Source organism: Miniopterus natalensis, chromosome X, assembly GCF_054644295.1.
Source record: "Miniopterus natalensis isolate mMinNat1 chromosome X, mMinNat1.hap1, whole genome shotgun sequence".
Classification (NCBI taxonomy): Eukaryota; Metazoa; Chordata; class Mammalia; order Chiroptera; family Miniopteridae; genus Miniopterus; species Miniopterus natalensis.
This window is the reverse complement of record NC_142103.1, coordinates 75,902,231-75,917,333: the sequence shown is the minus strand read 5'-3', so window position 1 is coordinate 75,917,333 and position 15,103 is coordinate 75,902,231. Positions and strand designations below refer to the sequence as shown.

At 42.5% G+C, this 15,103-nt stretch overlaps 1 protein-coding gene across 2 annotated transcripts in view; it reads left to right on the top strand.

The window, feature by feature from the left end:
* The first annotated feature begins 412 nt into the window (after positions 1-412).
* Positions 413-15,103, top strand: part of JADE3 (jade family PHD finger 3) — a 140,795-nt gene continuing 126,104 nt past the window's right edge. The window contains exon 1 of one of the 2 annotated variants that reach the window (XM_016218482.2): positions 413-428. Coding sequence is in view for 1 of the 2 variants with exons in the window: in XM_087829518.1 (XP_087685644.1) it covers positions 791-833 (43 nt within the window). In the remaining variant the exon portion in view is untranslated. Of the gene's footprint in view, positions 429-730; positions 834-15,103 lie in introns of those variants that run through there. The other variant, XM_087829518.1, reaches the window with a different exon arrangement.

Genomic DNA, 15,103 nt, shown 5'->3' with positions numbered 1-15,103 from the left:
AGCCTAACCAAGTCGACACACCAAAAAGTCACACAACATCATAAACCATTTGTGCTTGCAAATGAATAAGTGTATTCTGTTAATAGCCACCTTGGCTATATCATTATAGGTAATCCAAGCGCAAACGATTTAAATCAATAGTTGCCAAGTTTTCTACATGAGAGTCCACTTACAGAACTTTGGAGTTGAAAGGGGTCATGAAAAGCTTAGTTTGTTTTTGAACACAGCCAAAGCACCTTCCCATGACCGTCCCAGACACTCTGCGGAACCGAGGCTCCCCGCAGCAGAAGCAGAGGAACCCACCTGGAGCGAGGAGCGGCGAGTGCGGGAGCACGGAGTGGGCGGAGCCTCGAGGCGCGCTGGTGGTGCAGACGGCGCCCAGCCCGCCAGAAGTGCGCGCGGCTGGCGGACGGCGGGGAGTCAGTCGGGTAAGGCGAGCGCGGCCGGCGGTGGGAGTGGGGGGGTGCAGAAGAGGGAGGAAGGAAGGGGAAGAGGCGGAGCGTGGGAGCGCACAGTGTCAGGAATACAATAGTGATCCGCGCTGCTTCAGCCGCCACCGCGCTGCCGCCGCCCAACCGCCTGCCCGGCGCTGAGGCCTGACGGGCCAGGCGGACGAAGGCCGAGGGCGGGAGCTGAGGCGCAGGGGGCGGCCCCAGCGGAACAAGCGGCTGGGCGGGGGGCGGGGGAGGGGAGGAGATTAGGGGCAGGTGCGAGGGAGGGGAGAGAAGAAAGCGAGCAGTTCGGGGGGCGGTTACCACTCCTACTGGACTCGCCCGGCACTCCGCCGGGAATGAGCGTGGAGCCGGTAGGGAACCGCGACTGGCTGCGCGAAGGTAGGCGCCACTGTGGCCAGACGCGGCGCGAGCGGGTTGGGGGGCGGCGCGCCGGGTGGGCACAGGAGGGGCGGCCTCAGGGAGCCGAAGCGGGCGGTGTGGAGCGCAGCGTCCCGGCCCAGCCTCGCGGCGCTCCGGGGCGCTCCGGTGTCCCTCGCGCTAGAGGACTGAGAGCGAGTGTTCGCTGAGGTAAAGTGGCCGGCGGTGGCCGGCGCAGGGGGCGGGGGCCGGCGCCTGAGCTCCGCTGCAGCCACATTCGGGCAGGCGTGGAGCGCCATAACTGTTGCGGCGGTTCCCTCCGCTGCCTCCTGCCGACGCCCCCTCGTTCCCTGTCCTCTTGCCTGATCTCTGGGCTCTCGGGGTCAGACCCGCGGCGGGAGGACCTGCTCTGCGGGCTGCCTGGGGCCGGATGCTCCAGGGAGCGAGGGCGCGCCCTGGCTATTTCCATGTTGGGGCGCTGGAAGAACCAAGTGCCCAAAGAGGGGCCGGGTGGTGCGGGGAGCGATGAGGTCCCCGGTGAGCCCCGCCGCTCCGCGGGCTGACTAACTTTCCCTCCCCCTCGCGTTATTGTTCGGGCGATGCAGATCTGGGGCCGCGGGCCACTGAGCGCCGGGCGGTCCAGAGGGTGGGAAAAGCGGGAGGGCTTTGCGAGTCTTCTGGGGAAAATTTCCCACCGCTGGGCTTAGCAAAGTTAACTTTTCTCCAGCAATCGAGTTGGTTTTATTCCCTCGCTGTGGGGCAATCGATTGAAAAGAAAAAAAGATAGCCTGCTTTTAATCTTTTTCTCTCGCTTTTCAGTGCCTCTACTTCGAAGAAGTCGGGCTTTAAATTGCAGAAGGCAACCTGCGTTTATTATTTGGGAGGAGGGAAGGGGGGCGGGATCTCAAGTGAGTGACCGAAATGGTGGTATGTGAAGGCATGTTTAAAAGTTGGTATCATTGTGTAGCCCTGGGACATATGTACCTTCTAGGTATTTGGCAAGAAACTTGTTTGGCCACTTCTCTGTCTTTCCGAGTTGCAAGGAAACCCATGGCCTCAGATGTGCGCTAGATTTTTTTATGTGAGTTCCATTTAACTGTAAAGCTGAGGAGGAGATCACGGCGCCCTCCGCCCCCCTTCCGCCGTCTGATTGTATGAGAAATCAAAACCGTGTTGATGGTGATTGCAGTGGCCTGGAGGGTAAGACGACCTCATTGCCTGTATTCAACCTGAAAAAGATAACTGTCTGCTTCTCTCTAAACTCTAAAATAATTTAGGTAAAGATTGGTTGTACAACATCTTGGCTTACTTTAAGCAACCTAGAATCCACTTTCCCGGAGTAGTTCTCCTCTTAAATACCTTCCCTGCAGCCACTTCTTTTTGTCCTGGAGGGTAGAGGGGGGTGAGAAAGGAGTAGGCCTGAACAAATCATTGTGTTTTTATTTAATTTAATACTTTCATAACATCTATAAACAATGAGAATGTGGATCTGTATCCTTTGAATAGTGTAGTTCTCATACTTTTAGCGTGTTGTATAATTTCTCTCCAGATAAGTAGAAATAAATGTTTTATTCTTTTTTTGTTTATCCTAGGAGTATTTTACCTTCATAACATTTTTTTTCTCATTTAAAGTGAGGTCTGAGCTTAAATACTTGAACTGTAAAAGGGGTGAAGGGATTACATGAGATCTTTGGGAAGTGCTCAGTTAGTGTGACCTACCATCATTTTCCCCTTTTCTTTAACTGTGTTATTCTCTACAGTTTTGTTTGCTAGGAAAAAGCTTTTAACCCAGTACTGTTGCTTTAAAATTCCTCATATTCTTTGTTCAGACAATTCTAGAATACTGTGAAACAGGTTTGGTTCTAGAACCCACACTTTCTGTCTCCCTCTTTTCTGAGCCATCTTGGTACACAGTGGCCTTCTCACCTTTGGGAGCCTGTGAATCTTGGTTAAAGGTAAGGGAAAGTGGATAAGGGCCTCCCACTCCTTCCTGAAGTATTTGTGATCAACTGGGAGCCAAGAGTAACTTAGAAGCAGCTTAGGGGCACCTGTGACCCACCATATGGCCTGTAGAGGAGGCTCTCAGGAGCAGGACAGGTGATGGTACAGGGCGCTCATCAGAGTTGAGACATGTAGGTTGGGTATAAACCTCATCTTTGATAATGCTTGTCTTTTCCCTCCCTTGTATTCCAACAACTATAGAACGCATTTCTCCCCTAAGCTGCACAAAGCCTTCTTTTTTCCCCCACTGCTTAACCGTCTGGCTAGAAGTAGACAACTGTTTGGGGGGAAGTTGGGGAAGCAGGAGTCATTGGGTGTTCCTGAAGACATGGCATTACAGAGGGCTCTTATAAGCCTTGATCAGGGACAGAGGTTGAACGTTATCCTAGGACATAATGCACCTCCCTCTTCATGGAGCTTACACAAAACGGGAACTGAGGAAGGTAGAGATCATATACTGGCTTACATATGATCTTTTCTTACCTCACCTTATAGGTGAGGGGTAGGTGTTGGGTGACACCCATCTGGCACTCCTAAAATGGCTAATATGGGGACACTTGAAGGATTTACAAGTTTCTACCTGTTGTTCCAGTTACAGTGGCTGGGAAAGAAGCATTCTGGTTTGTGGGGTGGGGAGGATCTAGGATGAGTGGGTAGAAGTGAAGAATAAAAGAATGCTAGCAAGTCATCATTACAGACCAAGTAACTACTGCTTTGAGTTCTCTGTTTTCTGGATTATTTGTGACTCCCCCATGGTTATTTTTGCCTCCTCTCTATAGGTTTCTCCATAGACAGTAGCAAAGCTCTCACCATCAGAACTGTCTCTGTGCTTCTCCAAGGGAACAGGGAGAAAGAAGGGTCCTGGGCAGAATGCCTGACCCCATAGCTAAGTCTGGGAAAAGGAAAGTAAGGACTCAGAGGACATTTGACTGAAGAAAGTACAGGGGCTAGTGTGGAGAAATAGTACTGGGGCTTTGACCAATAGGAGGTACCAGTGCATTCATTAATATGCTTCAAGCAGTATATAATTTAATCTCTTGTCACAACCCAGAAGCCATGTCTGAACCCTACTACCCAAGGAGCTCCTTGTCCCTTGATATTGACTTATAGGCAAGGAAACAGAAGCCTAGAGTGTGTTTTTGGAATAGCTGATGAGAGAATGTGGTACCAGCATGACCAGTACACTAGACCTTGTGTGTTGGAATCTCCTGGGAAAGTTAATAATCATTGTTTTAAAATTTTTTAAACCTTTTTATTTTGATATAATATAATTACAAAAAAGTTACAAGAATAGTACAAAGAACTCCTGTATTCTCTTTACCCAAGGTCGCCAGTTATTAACAGTTTGTTCCCACTTACTTTATCATTTGCTCTTTCTGTTTCTTTTTATGAACAATTCAAGGGTAACCATTGAGAGACTGATACTTGTCAAGGGCGTCCTATCATGAAGGATGGCTGATGTGCAGCCACGGGGTACAACAGAACACTGGTAGTGATGTAGGGCCCCAGAGATAGAGTGAAATCTACCTATAGCCATAAAACACGTTTGTAAATCACATGGAATCTCTGGTGCTGGATATAGACATCATTATCAACTGTAAAGTGGTTAAGATAAACTCCTTTTTTGTCATCATTAACGTCAAGTTTGTTCCTAACTATGCCAAACTTTAATATTGTTATGAAAATCCACCCCCCTCAACTTTGCAGCTATATATATTCTCCAACATTTAATTAATTCAGTCAGTAAACATGCATTGAGTGCCTCTTATTTGCTATGGGTGCAAGAGAGGAAAGATATTAATCCCCCTTATGAGCTCAACATCCGGTGGAAAGGAAATAAGGAAAACTACCATCACAGTCAGAGAAAGAGTATTTTGCTGAAGGCAGAGGTGTTTGCGGGGGGGCAGGCTGGCAGTGGGTTGGAACACCATTCTGGTTAAGGATCTGAAGAGTAGAAACCTGGGAGTTGCTTGGGATGTATGTGAATGTGAAGATCCATCTTCTCTGAGGCTTGATGCTCTTAGATGACAAGGTTCATGAGTTAGGGAAGCCTTTGGTGCCATGCACCCAGCACAGGCTATGGGGTCAGGCCAATTTGGATTTTAATCTACCACTTGATCTTGGCCTCAGTTTTTTTTATCTTCAAACCGCATCTCCGAGGTAATAATTAATTGAGGTAGCAATTGCTCTGTAAACACTAATTTCATCTTCCCTTCCAAAAGTGCAGTATGTGGGGAAATAGCATGAAAGGTATTAGGTAGTAAGGTGGGATCCAAGGGAGTGTTTCTATTTTTTCTACAAATAAATAATTACTAATTGTACTAAGTGCTATGATGGAAATTACTGTATGTAATAATAACCGTAACAGCAGCAGTGACTTGTTAACTATTTCCTGTGTGCTGAGCATTGTGCTAAATGCTTAACTTAGGACATCTTTCTGAGGTGTGAGGCTCAGGTGAAGGAAAGGTAACTTGCCCAGCCCTGCCCGCTGTGGCTCAGTGGTTAGAGCATCAGCCTGCACACCAAAGGGTCTCAGGTTCGATTCCCGGTCACGGGCAGGTACCTGGGTTGCAGGATCGATCCCCACCCCAGTTGGGGCACTTGCAGGAGGCAACCAATGGGTATTCCTCTCCCTCTCCCTCTCCCTCTCCCTCTCCCCTTCCCCCTCTCCCCCTCCCCCTCCCCCTCCCCCCTCCCTCCTCCCTCCCTTCCACTCGCTCTAAAAATCAATGGGAAAAATATCCTCTGGCGAGGATTAACAGAAAAACAAAAAAGGTAACTTGCCCAAGGTCACACAGCAAGTTAGAGGAAGAATTCTTCTGTGAGGGAGAACAGCAGGGTGCCCTGGGGCCTGAAGGATGAGCAGGAATAAGCAAAGTACAAATCAGAGAAAATGGATTGCCAGGAAGAGGGAACAGCAGGTGTTGTGAGGGCACTGAGGTAGGAGAGAGATGTGGAAAGGATCCTCAGAGGTTTGGCTAGGACCTGGGGAAAGGGAGATGAGGTATGAGGTAGGCAGGGAAAGGTTTACAGGGCCTTATGGGACCTTATTAAGGAGCTTGTGTTTTATTCCAAGGACAATGGGAAGCTGCTGGAAGGTGTTTTTCACTTTTTCTTACAGCGTGTGTGTGTTTTTAATCCAGAAAAGTAGTGAGGCCTAAACAAAAGCGGCTTAAGAAAGTCATTTCCCCTTCAGTGCCCCACTTTGTGATGTTTTTAACCCAATGTATAGATATTAAACAGTTTTTACTGCCCACAATTAACATAGTTTTAAAAAGAGTTGCTGTGTTGTTTGAAGAAGCTAGTCCTGCAGACTTTCTAGAAGGAGGTTTAACTAGTCTCATATATCTGAGGCTTTTTAGGCTGCATTAAGGGAGCTCTTTCAGCTTTCACCAAGCCTGTCAAATGGGGGGAAAAAGTAGAATTGGGAGAAAAAGTAATTCCTGGAAACCTGAGTTGTTCAGTGTTAGAAATGGAACTGTTGAGTATAAGACTTTGGTTTAAATATATCGTGATAAAGATGCTTCAGTGACTGAATGGAAATTTTTTGTGTTTTTTGTTTTTTTGGTATATGCCATCTGTGATGGCAGACAGCACATTTGTGAGAATCTGGGAAGATTTAGGCATTTTTCAATACTTTATATATTTATTTATTCTAATCCAGGTACTGTAGGTTTTTCTGTTTGAGACTATTTCTTATGTGCAAACTGAACTTCATGGGGAAAACCACTGTGCTATTCCCCCTTTCCATGTGTATTGGACCATAAACATATTTACTTTAAAATAGCCTGTCAGTTAGATTTGGGTGTGGGTAATCTGGTGATTGGCAGGCTGGTTGGTCTAGGAGGCTACCTAAGCTGGGATGGCTCATCTCCACTCCAAATGGTCTCTCCTCCAGCTCAGTAGTCTGGACTTGTTAACATGGTGGTCTCAAAGACACAAAGAGTAGCAAGCAAAAGCAAACATCAGTGCCCAAGCACTTTTAAAGTGTCTTCTGTGTCACATTTGATATCGTCCCATCAGCCAAAGCACAGGCGTGCTTCTGTGGTCAAGCCCAGAGTCATTGTATCCGGACCATCCAAAGGTACAGATACAAGGAGATGTGAAAAATTGGGGAGGAGGTCATTACTGTAGTAATGCATAATAATTATTAATGAATGTAACCTCTTTTCCTATGATAAATCTTGCTAAACACTCATTTCTAAATATAGTGTGTTCTTGAGACTAAGTTAATATGATTGTGCCACCTTCCTTCTTCTCCTTTACTGAGCATCAAGCTGAGTGATGGTTTTTCTAGGAGGAAATCAGAGGGAGAGAGTGTGGCTTGACATAGATATTCTCGTAAGTGGCTTGACTGCTAACAGATCTTGTGTGGCTATTATCAAAGGACACCCCCACCCCCCGGGTTTCTTTAACCCTCCTGTTCAAGCCTTTTTTTCTTTCAATCTATTTTGTATTGGTTTCAGGTGTACAGTTCAGTGGTTAAGCAATCATATACTTTACATAGTGTTCCCCTCCATATTTCCAGTACCCCAAATGGCACCATGCATAGTTATCACAGTATTATTGACTATATTTCCTATGCTTTTCTTACATCCCCATGACTATTTGGTAACTACCAATTTGTGCTGCTTAATCCCTTCACCTCTTTCACCCAGTCCCCCAACTCTCCTCCCTCTGGCAACCTCTAGTTCATGCTCTGTGTTTATGAGTCTCTGTCAATTTTGTTTGTTCATTTATTTTGTTCTTTAGATTGCACATATAAGTGAAATCATATGGTGTTTGTCTTTCTCTGACTGTTCAAGCTTTATCACAAAAACTATAGTGTACTAGGTAGGCTATACTAGATTTTGTAGTCAAGAAAAAGACAGTTAATTGGGAATCCATCACTACCTGAAACATGAGAGAAACATTTGCAGCTTTTCCTAATAACCTTTATGTGATTTATAGTTTTTTCTAAAAGAAGAAATTCTTATTTGGGCATTGTAAAAAGGACAGAGGATTCTCTATAGATATGTTTTATTTGGTCAAGATTTTAAAATCTCCCTGTGGTTGCGGGGAAGTATCCAGTATTGTGCTGTGAAGTGAGTGTCTAGTGACCAGCAATTTGAGGCATCAGCCTTTGGCCTTGACTGAAAATTTCAGAAGTAACACCTTTCACATAACTGAAATAGGCTTTACAGCCAGCTTGTGGTCTGAAATGTATTACATGAAAATGCAACTGAATCCTAGGAAGCATGTATAGGAAACTGAGTAGAAGGTTCATGTTGTACATCTTAGAGTGTACATTCTTCCAAAAAATGGCCTGGTGATAAAAATCTCAGCTTCCCTTCTTTTCACCTAGGATAAAAATTTAAAAAACTGAAAAATCCTGGACATTTTAAAGTCAGTGAATTAGAAATATATCAGAATAAAATCAAAATTATAAATGTATGTATCATTTGACCCAGCAAACACTTCTAGGAATTCATTCAACAAATATTTGCATATTACTTGGAGTACTGCTTATAATAGCAAAAGATTGGGAATATCCTAAGTATCAGTCAAGGCTTGATTGTACATTAGAAATTACAATGATATTGTATGATCTCTAACATTTACAAAATGAAAAGAAGCAAGAAACACAACAGTGTGTATTGTATGCTACCATCTGTGTAAAATAGGTAGTGCGGACAATAATAAATTTTTGCTAACATAAACATAAAATGTTTCCAGAAGGATATTCAAGACACTGATAATTTGGGACTATTCATGGCCGAGGTAGAGGGATGGAGGAAGACTTTTCACTGCATAAATTTTATATATACTTTTTAAATTTTAAGCCATGTGAATACCCTATTTTAAAAATTAAATAAATTTACTGCTTTTACATTTAAAAATTAAATACGTTAATGGTGATGGTGATGTGAACTTCCATGGACTCCCACCCAAGTCGACCTGGTCAGAGCTATTCCTGTTAAAAATATATATATATCCTGTCAGTTTTATTTCCTATAAATGCCTCAGAATAGTGTACAGTACTTCTGAATTTTTAACTATAGTCCTGCCTTTTCCAAAATGTCATATGAGTGTACTCATACAATATGTAATCTTTTTGGTCTGGCTTCTTTTACTTGATTCATCCATATTGTGTGAATTAATAGTCTGTTCCTTTCATCATTGAATAATATTCCATTGTATGGGTGTATCACTATTTGTTCAATTCACCTGTTGAAGGACAACTTGGCTGCTTCTATGTTCTTGGTGATTATGAATAAAACTACAGTACACATCAGTATACAGGTTTTTGTGTGAACATCCGTTTTCAGTTCATTTGGGTAAGTACCTAGGAGTGGGATTGCTGAGTTTTTATAAGAAACTGCCAGACTTCCAACTTGGTTCTACCATTTTGCATTCCCAGCAGCCATGAATGTGAAGTGTGTGTCCAGGTTCATTTTCCTACATATGCTTGTCCAGTAGTTTCAGAATCATTTGTTGAAAAGATTTTTCTTTCTCCATTGAATTGGTTTTTCACTGTGGTCAAAAATGCGACTGCACCTGGTCGACGTGGCTCAGTGGTTGAGCGTCAACCAGGAGATCATGGTTCAATTCCCAGTCAGGGCACATGCCCTGGTTTCGGTCTCAATACCCAGCAGGGGGCGTGCAGGAAGCAGCCAGTCGATGACTCTCTCATCATCAATGTTTTTGTCTCTCCCTTCCTCTCTCTCTAAAATCAATAAAAATATATATTTTTAAAACTGAGTTTGCTTGCGTGGGTCTATTCCTAGGCTCTCTATTCTGTTGCATTGACCTTTGTGTCTATCATTTTACCATTAGCACAAAGTATTGATTACTATAGCTTTATAGTAAGCCTTGAAATCAGGTAATAGGAATACTCTTTTTTTTTTTTCTTTAACAGAATTGTAGTGGTGGGAAAGAACATGCTTAACTTGTTCCAATCTTGGAAAGCATTCCATCTCTAATTAAGTATGATGTTAGCTGTAGGTTTTTAAAAGTATATACTCTATTGTGCTGAAAAGGCTAAAATCATAGCAGGCCTGAGACTGTTTGCTATCTTTACAAGGCCTGCTTGCAAGATTGTCCCTTGGTTAGTGTCTGGGAAATTGGCTTTTCAAACATTTTGAAAATAAAATATTCAACCTCCATTTATTCTTTTTCTAATGCTCTTCATTTCTTTATGCTAATCTAATCTTAATCATAATTCCCACTTTAACCATAATCTTTCTACCTGAAGAATTTTCCTTTAACATTTGTACCAGGTCTGCTGGCAGTAAATTTTTGGGTTTTGTTTGTATGAGAAAGCCTCCATTTTTTCCTTCACTTTTGAAGGACATTTTCATGGGATATGGAATTCTGAGTTGATGATTTTTTTCCTCTTTCAACATGTGACTCTACTGTTGCCTTGTTTACAGGGTTTCTGATAAGTCTACTGTAATTCTTATCCTTGTTCCTCTATAGTTAATGTGTCTTTTTTCCTCTGGCCGCCTTTAAGGTCCATCTTTGCCTGGGTGTGGCTTTCTTTTAATTTAAAAAAATTTTTAAAGTAAGTTTTTATTGATTTTTTAAAAAAATGTCTTTATTGATTTCAGAGAGAGGAAGGGAGAGAGATAGAAACACTGAGAGAAACATCAATCGGTTCCCTTCTGCACACCCCTCACTGGGGATCAAGCCTGAAACCCAAGCATGTGCCCTGACCAAGAATCGAACCAGCTACCTTTTGGTACATGGTACAACGCTCAGCCAACTGAGCCACACTGGCCAGGGCTAAGTGTGGCTTTTAAAATTTTTTTATGTTTATCCTGCTTGGTATTCTCTGAGCTTCTTGTATTTATGGCTTATTGTCTGTGACTAATTTTGGAAAGTTCTCAGCCATTATTTCTTCCTATAATTCTTATGCCTCATTTTTTCCCTCCTTCTGGGATTCCAATTACAAGTATGTTATGCTGTTTGATATTTTCCCACAGTTCTGATAGGCTGTGTTCTTTTTTTTCTCCCCCACTTTTTGTCTCTTTTTGTTTTAATTTTCATTGCCCTGATCAATAAACTTGATCTTTGTGTTCACTGATTCTTTCCTTGGCTGTGTCAAGTCTGCTCTTTAGCATGTTCTCCCCCGCTGTTTTTTTGTGTGTTTTTTTGAGAGAGAGAAACATTGATTGGTTACCTCCTGTATGTATGCATCCCTACCAGGAATCGAACCTGCAACCTAGGTATGTGCCTGCATTTCCATTTGATTCCTTCTTACAGTTTCTGTCTCTATGAAATTGTCCATCTGGTTTTGCATTTGTCTACTTTTTTCATTAGTCTTTAGCATATTAATCGTAATTTTAAATTTCATTTCTAATAGCCCCAACATCTGTGTCATACTGAGCCTGGATCTGATGATTGCTTTGTCACTTGGAATATTTTCTTGCCTTTTATTCTTCAAAAGCATGTTGAAAGCTGAACATGGGCAAGAAATAGAAGTAAATAATTGATATTTTTGGAGAAGAACACAGGTTTCTGCTAGGCCTTTAGTGTGGGGACTTGAGTTAATCTAGGCAGGAATTGGCTTGTGTTTGATGTTTATTTTTGCTAGGGGCACCAGAGATTTCTGATTCCTCTAGTGATACCTTTTTTATGTCTCTCGCTTGGCTTTGGGTTTTTCCTTTGTGCTGCTTCCCAAGAGTTGTCTCTTACAGCACTCCCAGTTGTATTCCACTGTTACTAACCATGTAGCTGATTTTCCAGGTGGTTGGTGGAAGAGTAAGGAGTTTTCTGATGATTTGATTAAGCCTAAGACTTAGGCAGGTACCAGAACCTGGGTCTTGAGTGTGTCCTCTGTAAGATGTCCTGCCCTTCCTCCAGAGGTGAGCTTTTTCCCCCTCTTTTCTTTTCCCCAGCTGCAATGAGGATACCAGTATCCTCAGACCACGGGTTTTAAGCAATTTCCCCTACAGATTAAGCCTTTTGTTCTGTACTGCAGATAAAGGAAAGGGTCTGTTTTCCTCAGCCAACCAGCATAACAGTGAAAGCTTTCTCTGGGGTTTTCCCCATCCTCCCTGTAAGAACCTGGTGGGGTTCCTGTAGGAAAAACTTATAAGAAGATGGAAGTGCTCTCCCTCTCTGTTGTGAAGCCCAGGATCTTCATACTCTCATAACATCCTATACTTTGGCCTTCAGTAATTTATCAGAATTTCTAGTTTAATCTTCCTACCAATTTACATGTTCAGATCATGTGTGCAAGCACCTGGCTCTTCAGTATGGAGATGGTGGTTTGCCCTGTGACCTCAGTTCCCTAATAGGTCCAAGAAATTTGTCTAGCTTTTATCTTGGAAGAGTGGGAATGATGGCTTCCCAGTGCTTCACATATCAGAGCTGAAACCTGAGTCCTGAAGTAAGTTTTAACCTACATAAATGTCTAATGCAATGCAAGGCCCATAAAAAGTACAGGTTAGTTTTCCCCCCTATTTTTCTTTTCCCCATCCCCTTGAATGTTATGATATTATGGCTGAAAAGCCAGGAATAATTGATTCTGGTTTGGGTCCTGCCTATTTTAGGCTTTAATAACTTCTACACCACTGGCAGTATGTTATGTTTGCCTTGCTTTCTTCCAAAATTCTGTGTATGCCTTTGTAATTATTTACATTGTTAGAGCTCAGTAATAATTTGCCTCATTCAAAATTAGAGTATGAATTAGTTTTTCTAGATTATAGGTTTTGTTAGTGGCCACGTGTTTGTCATTTTTATTCCTCACATTTCCAGATGCAATTCAGTTTAGAAAATACTTGTTGAATGCCCACTATACTATGTGTGAGGCACTAGGTGTTGAGTAGAATACAGACCTGACCTGGTAATGGAGTAACCAAGGGTTTCCCAAGGGCAATGGAAATTCTGTAGATGTAAGGATATTGCAACTTGGGAAATATCTCCATTTCAACTTAGAAGGATTAAAAAAAATTACTATATTTTTAAATATACAAGAGATACAGGAATGTATTCTAGTAAAAATTGAAAAATCATAGAAAGAACCATGGTTTTCCATGTCACTCTTATGACATCCTCATTCCATCACATTCTTCATCCCAGGATTAATTCTGATTACTTATTTTTGGTTTGCAATGCAAATTGCTATGTCAGATATCATGCCATCTAATAGTTTCCTGAAATAGTTTTATTTTTCAGAGGATAAGCACCCAAATTCATTGAACTTGTAAGGATTATTTGTATATTTATTTATTTTCTCATTAAACTTTGTTTAAATGGGTCTCAAATTTCTGTGACAGATTTATTTATTTATTTATTTTTTTGGCTTAAAACAACAGAAATTTATTTTCTCAAAGTTCTGGAGGCCAGAAGTCCAAGATCAAGGTGTTGTGACAGATTTTTTTGGTCAAGTTTTTTCCATTAAAAAGTACTGGTTTTAAAAACTAATAACTTAAAAACTGCTACACACACACACAAAAAGAAATGATCCACAAAACATTCTCCTTTCCTTCTGAAGGTTTTACAATTCATTGTGATCATTAAACAGTCTTTTACTGTTAATCTTAAATGGCCAATTGAGACAGAACAGTTCTGAGATAGTTGTTCCACCATTGATTAAGATAGGGTGACGGTATTGGGGGGGTAATATTCATTTAGCTTTCTGAGCTTTCTGGGAAGACTTGGTGACTTTGCCAGCTCCAGCTGCCTTCTTGTCCACTGCTTTGATGACACCCACAGCAACTGTCTCATGTCACAAACAGCAAAACAGCCCAAAGGAGAATACTCAGAGAAACTCTAAACACACATGGTCTTACCGGGAACCATATGCCAGGGGTGGGGAACCTTGTTTCTGCTAAGGGCCATTTGGATAAAATTATCAACTTAAAAATTAGCTATGAAAAAAGCTCCTAGATTTATTGAATTTCCAGTCCTGCCTGTAGTTGCCTTGGCAGGGCCAGACCAAATGATTTTGTGGGCTGTATATGGCCCCCACCCCTAGTATAGACAATGGCAATATCACCAGATTCAAAAAACCTCGGGTCTTCTTCCAGCTTTTACCCAGAACGATAATCAGTCACCTTCAGCTGAGCAAGTTTACAAGCTATATGAGCTTTATGACAATCCAGCACAGGTGTATATCCGGCACTTGTTTGGCCTGGATGGTTCAGGATAATTACCCGAGTCATGAAGCCAGCTGCTTCCATTGGTGGATCCTTTTTGCTGTCACCAGCCACATTGCCATGATGACCATCTTTAACAGACACATTTTTGACATTGAAGCCCACATTGTGCCCAGGAAGAGCTTCACTCAAAAGTTCATGGTGCATCTCAACAGACTTTACTTCAGTTGTAACACTGGAGCAAAAACCATGCTGAGTTTGCATCTCTAGGGTAAACTAGACACCAGTCTCCATTCAGCCCACAGGAACAGTACCAATACCACCAGTTTTGTAGATGTCCTGGAGGAGCAGACACAGGGCTTGTCAGTCAGATGAGTTGGTGGCAGTATGAAATAGCTTCAAGCAGCATGGTTCCAGTGGCATTGCCATCTTTACAGGTAACTTCCCATCCCTGGAACCAAAACATGTTAGTATTGTCACTATTTCAACCAGAAATTGGCACAAATACTACTATCTCAGGGTTGTAGCCAATTTTTTTAATGTAGGTGCTGACTCTTAACAATTATATCTCTTCTGGCTGTAGGGCGGCTCAGTGGAATCCATTTTGTTAACACCAACAATCAGTTTCACACCCATTGTGTAAGCCAGAAGGGTCTGCTCCATTCTTGGAGACACCTACTTCAAATTTAGCAACACCAGCAGCAACAATCAGGACAGCACAGTTGGACTGAGATGTTCCTGTAATCATGTAATCATGTTTTTGTATTTAGTCTCTGTCCTGGGGGCATCAGTGATGGTCCCACAATACTTGCTGGTCTCCAATTTCCACAGGGAGATATCAGTGGTGATACCATGCTCACATTCAGTTTTAAGTTTATCCAAGACCCAGGCATACTTGAAGGAGCCCTTTCCCATCTCAGCAGCCTCCTCAAATTTTTCAGTGATTCTTTTGTCACTCCTACCACATTTGTAGATCAAATGGCCACTAGTGGTGGACTTGCCCAAATCTGTATGTTCAGTGACCATGATGTTAATATGAGTCTTTTCTTCTCGCATTTGGCTTAGATTTAGTGGTGGTTTTCACAACACCTGTATTCTGGAAGCAAACCTGTTGTGAAAAAGCTAAGGAGTATTTATTTAAGGAGATAAGTGTCATCGTTGAAATATAGCCTGATAATTACTTTTTGCTTCACATTATAGTGTAAC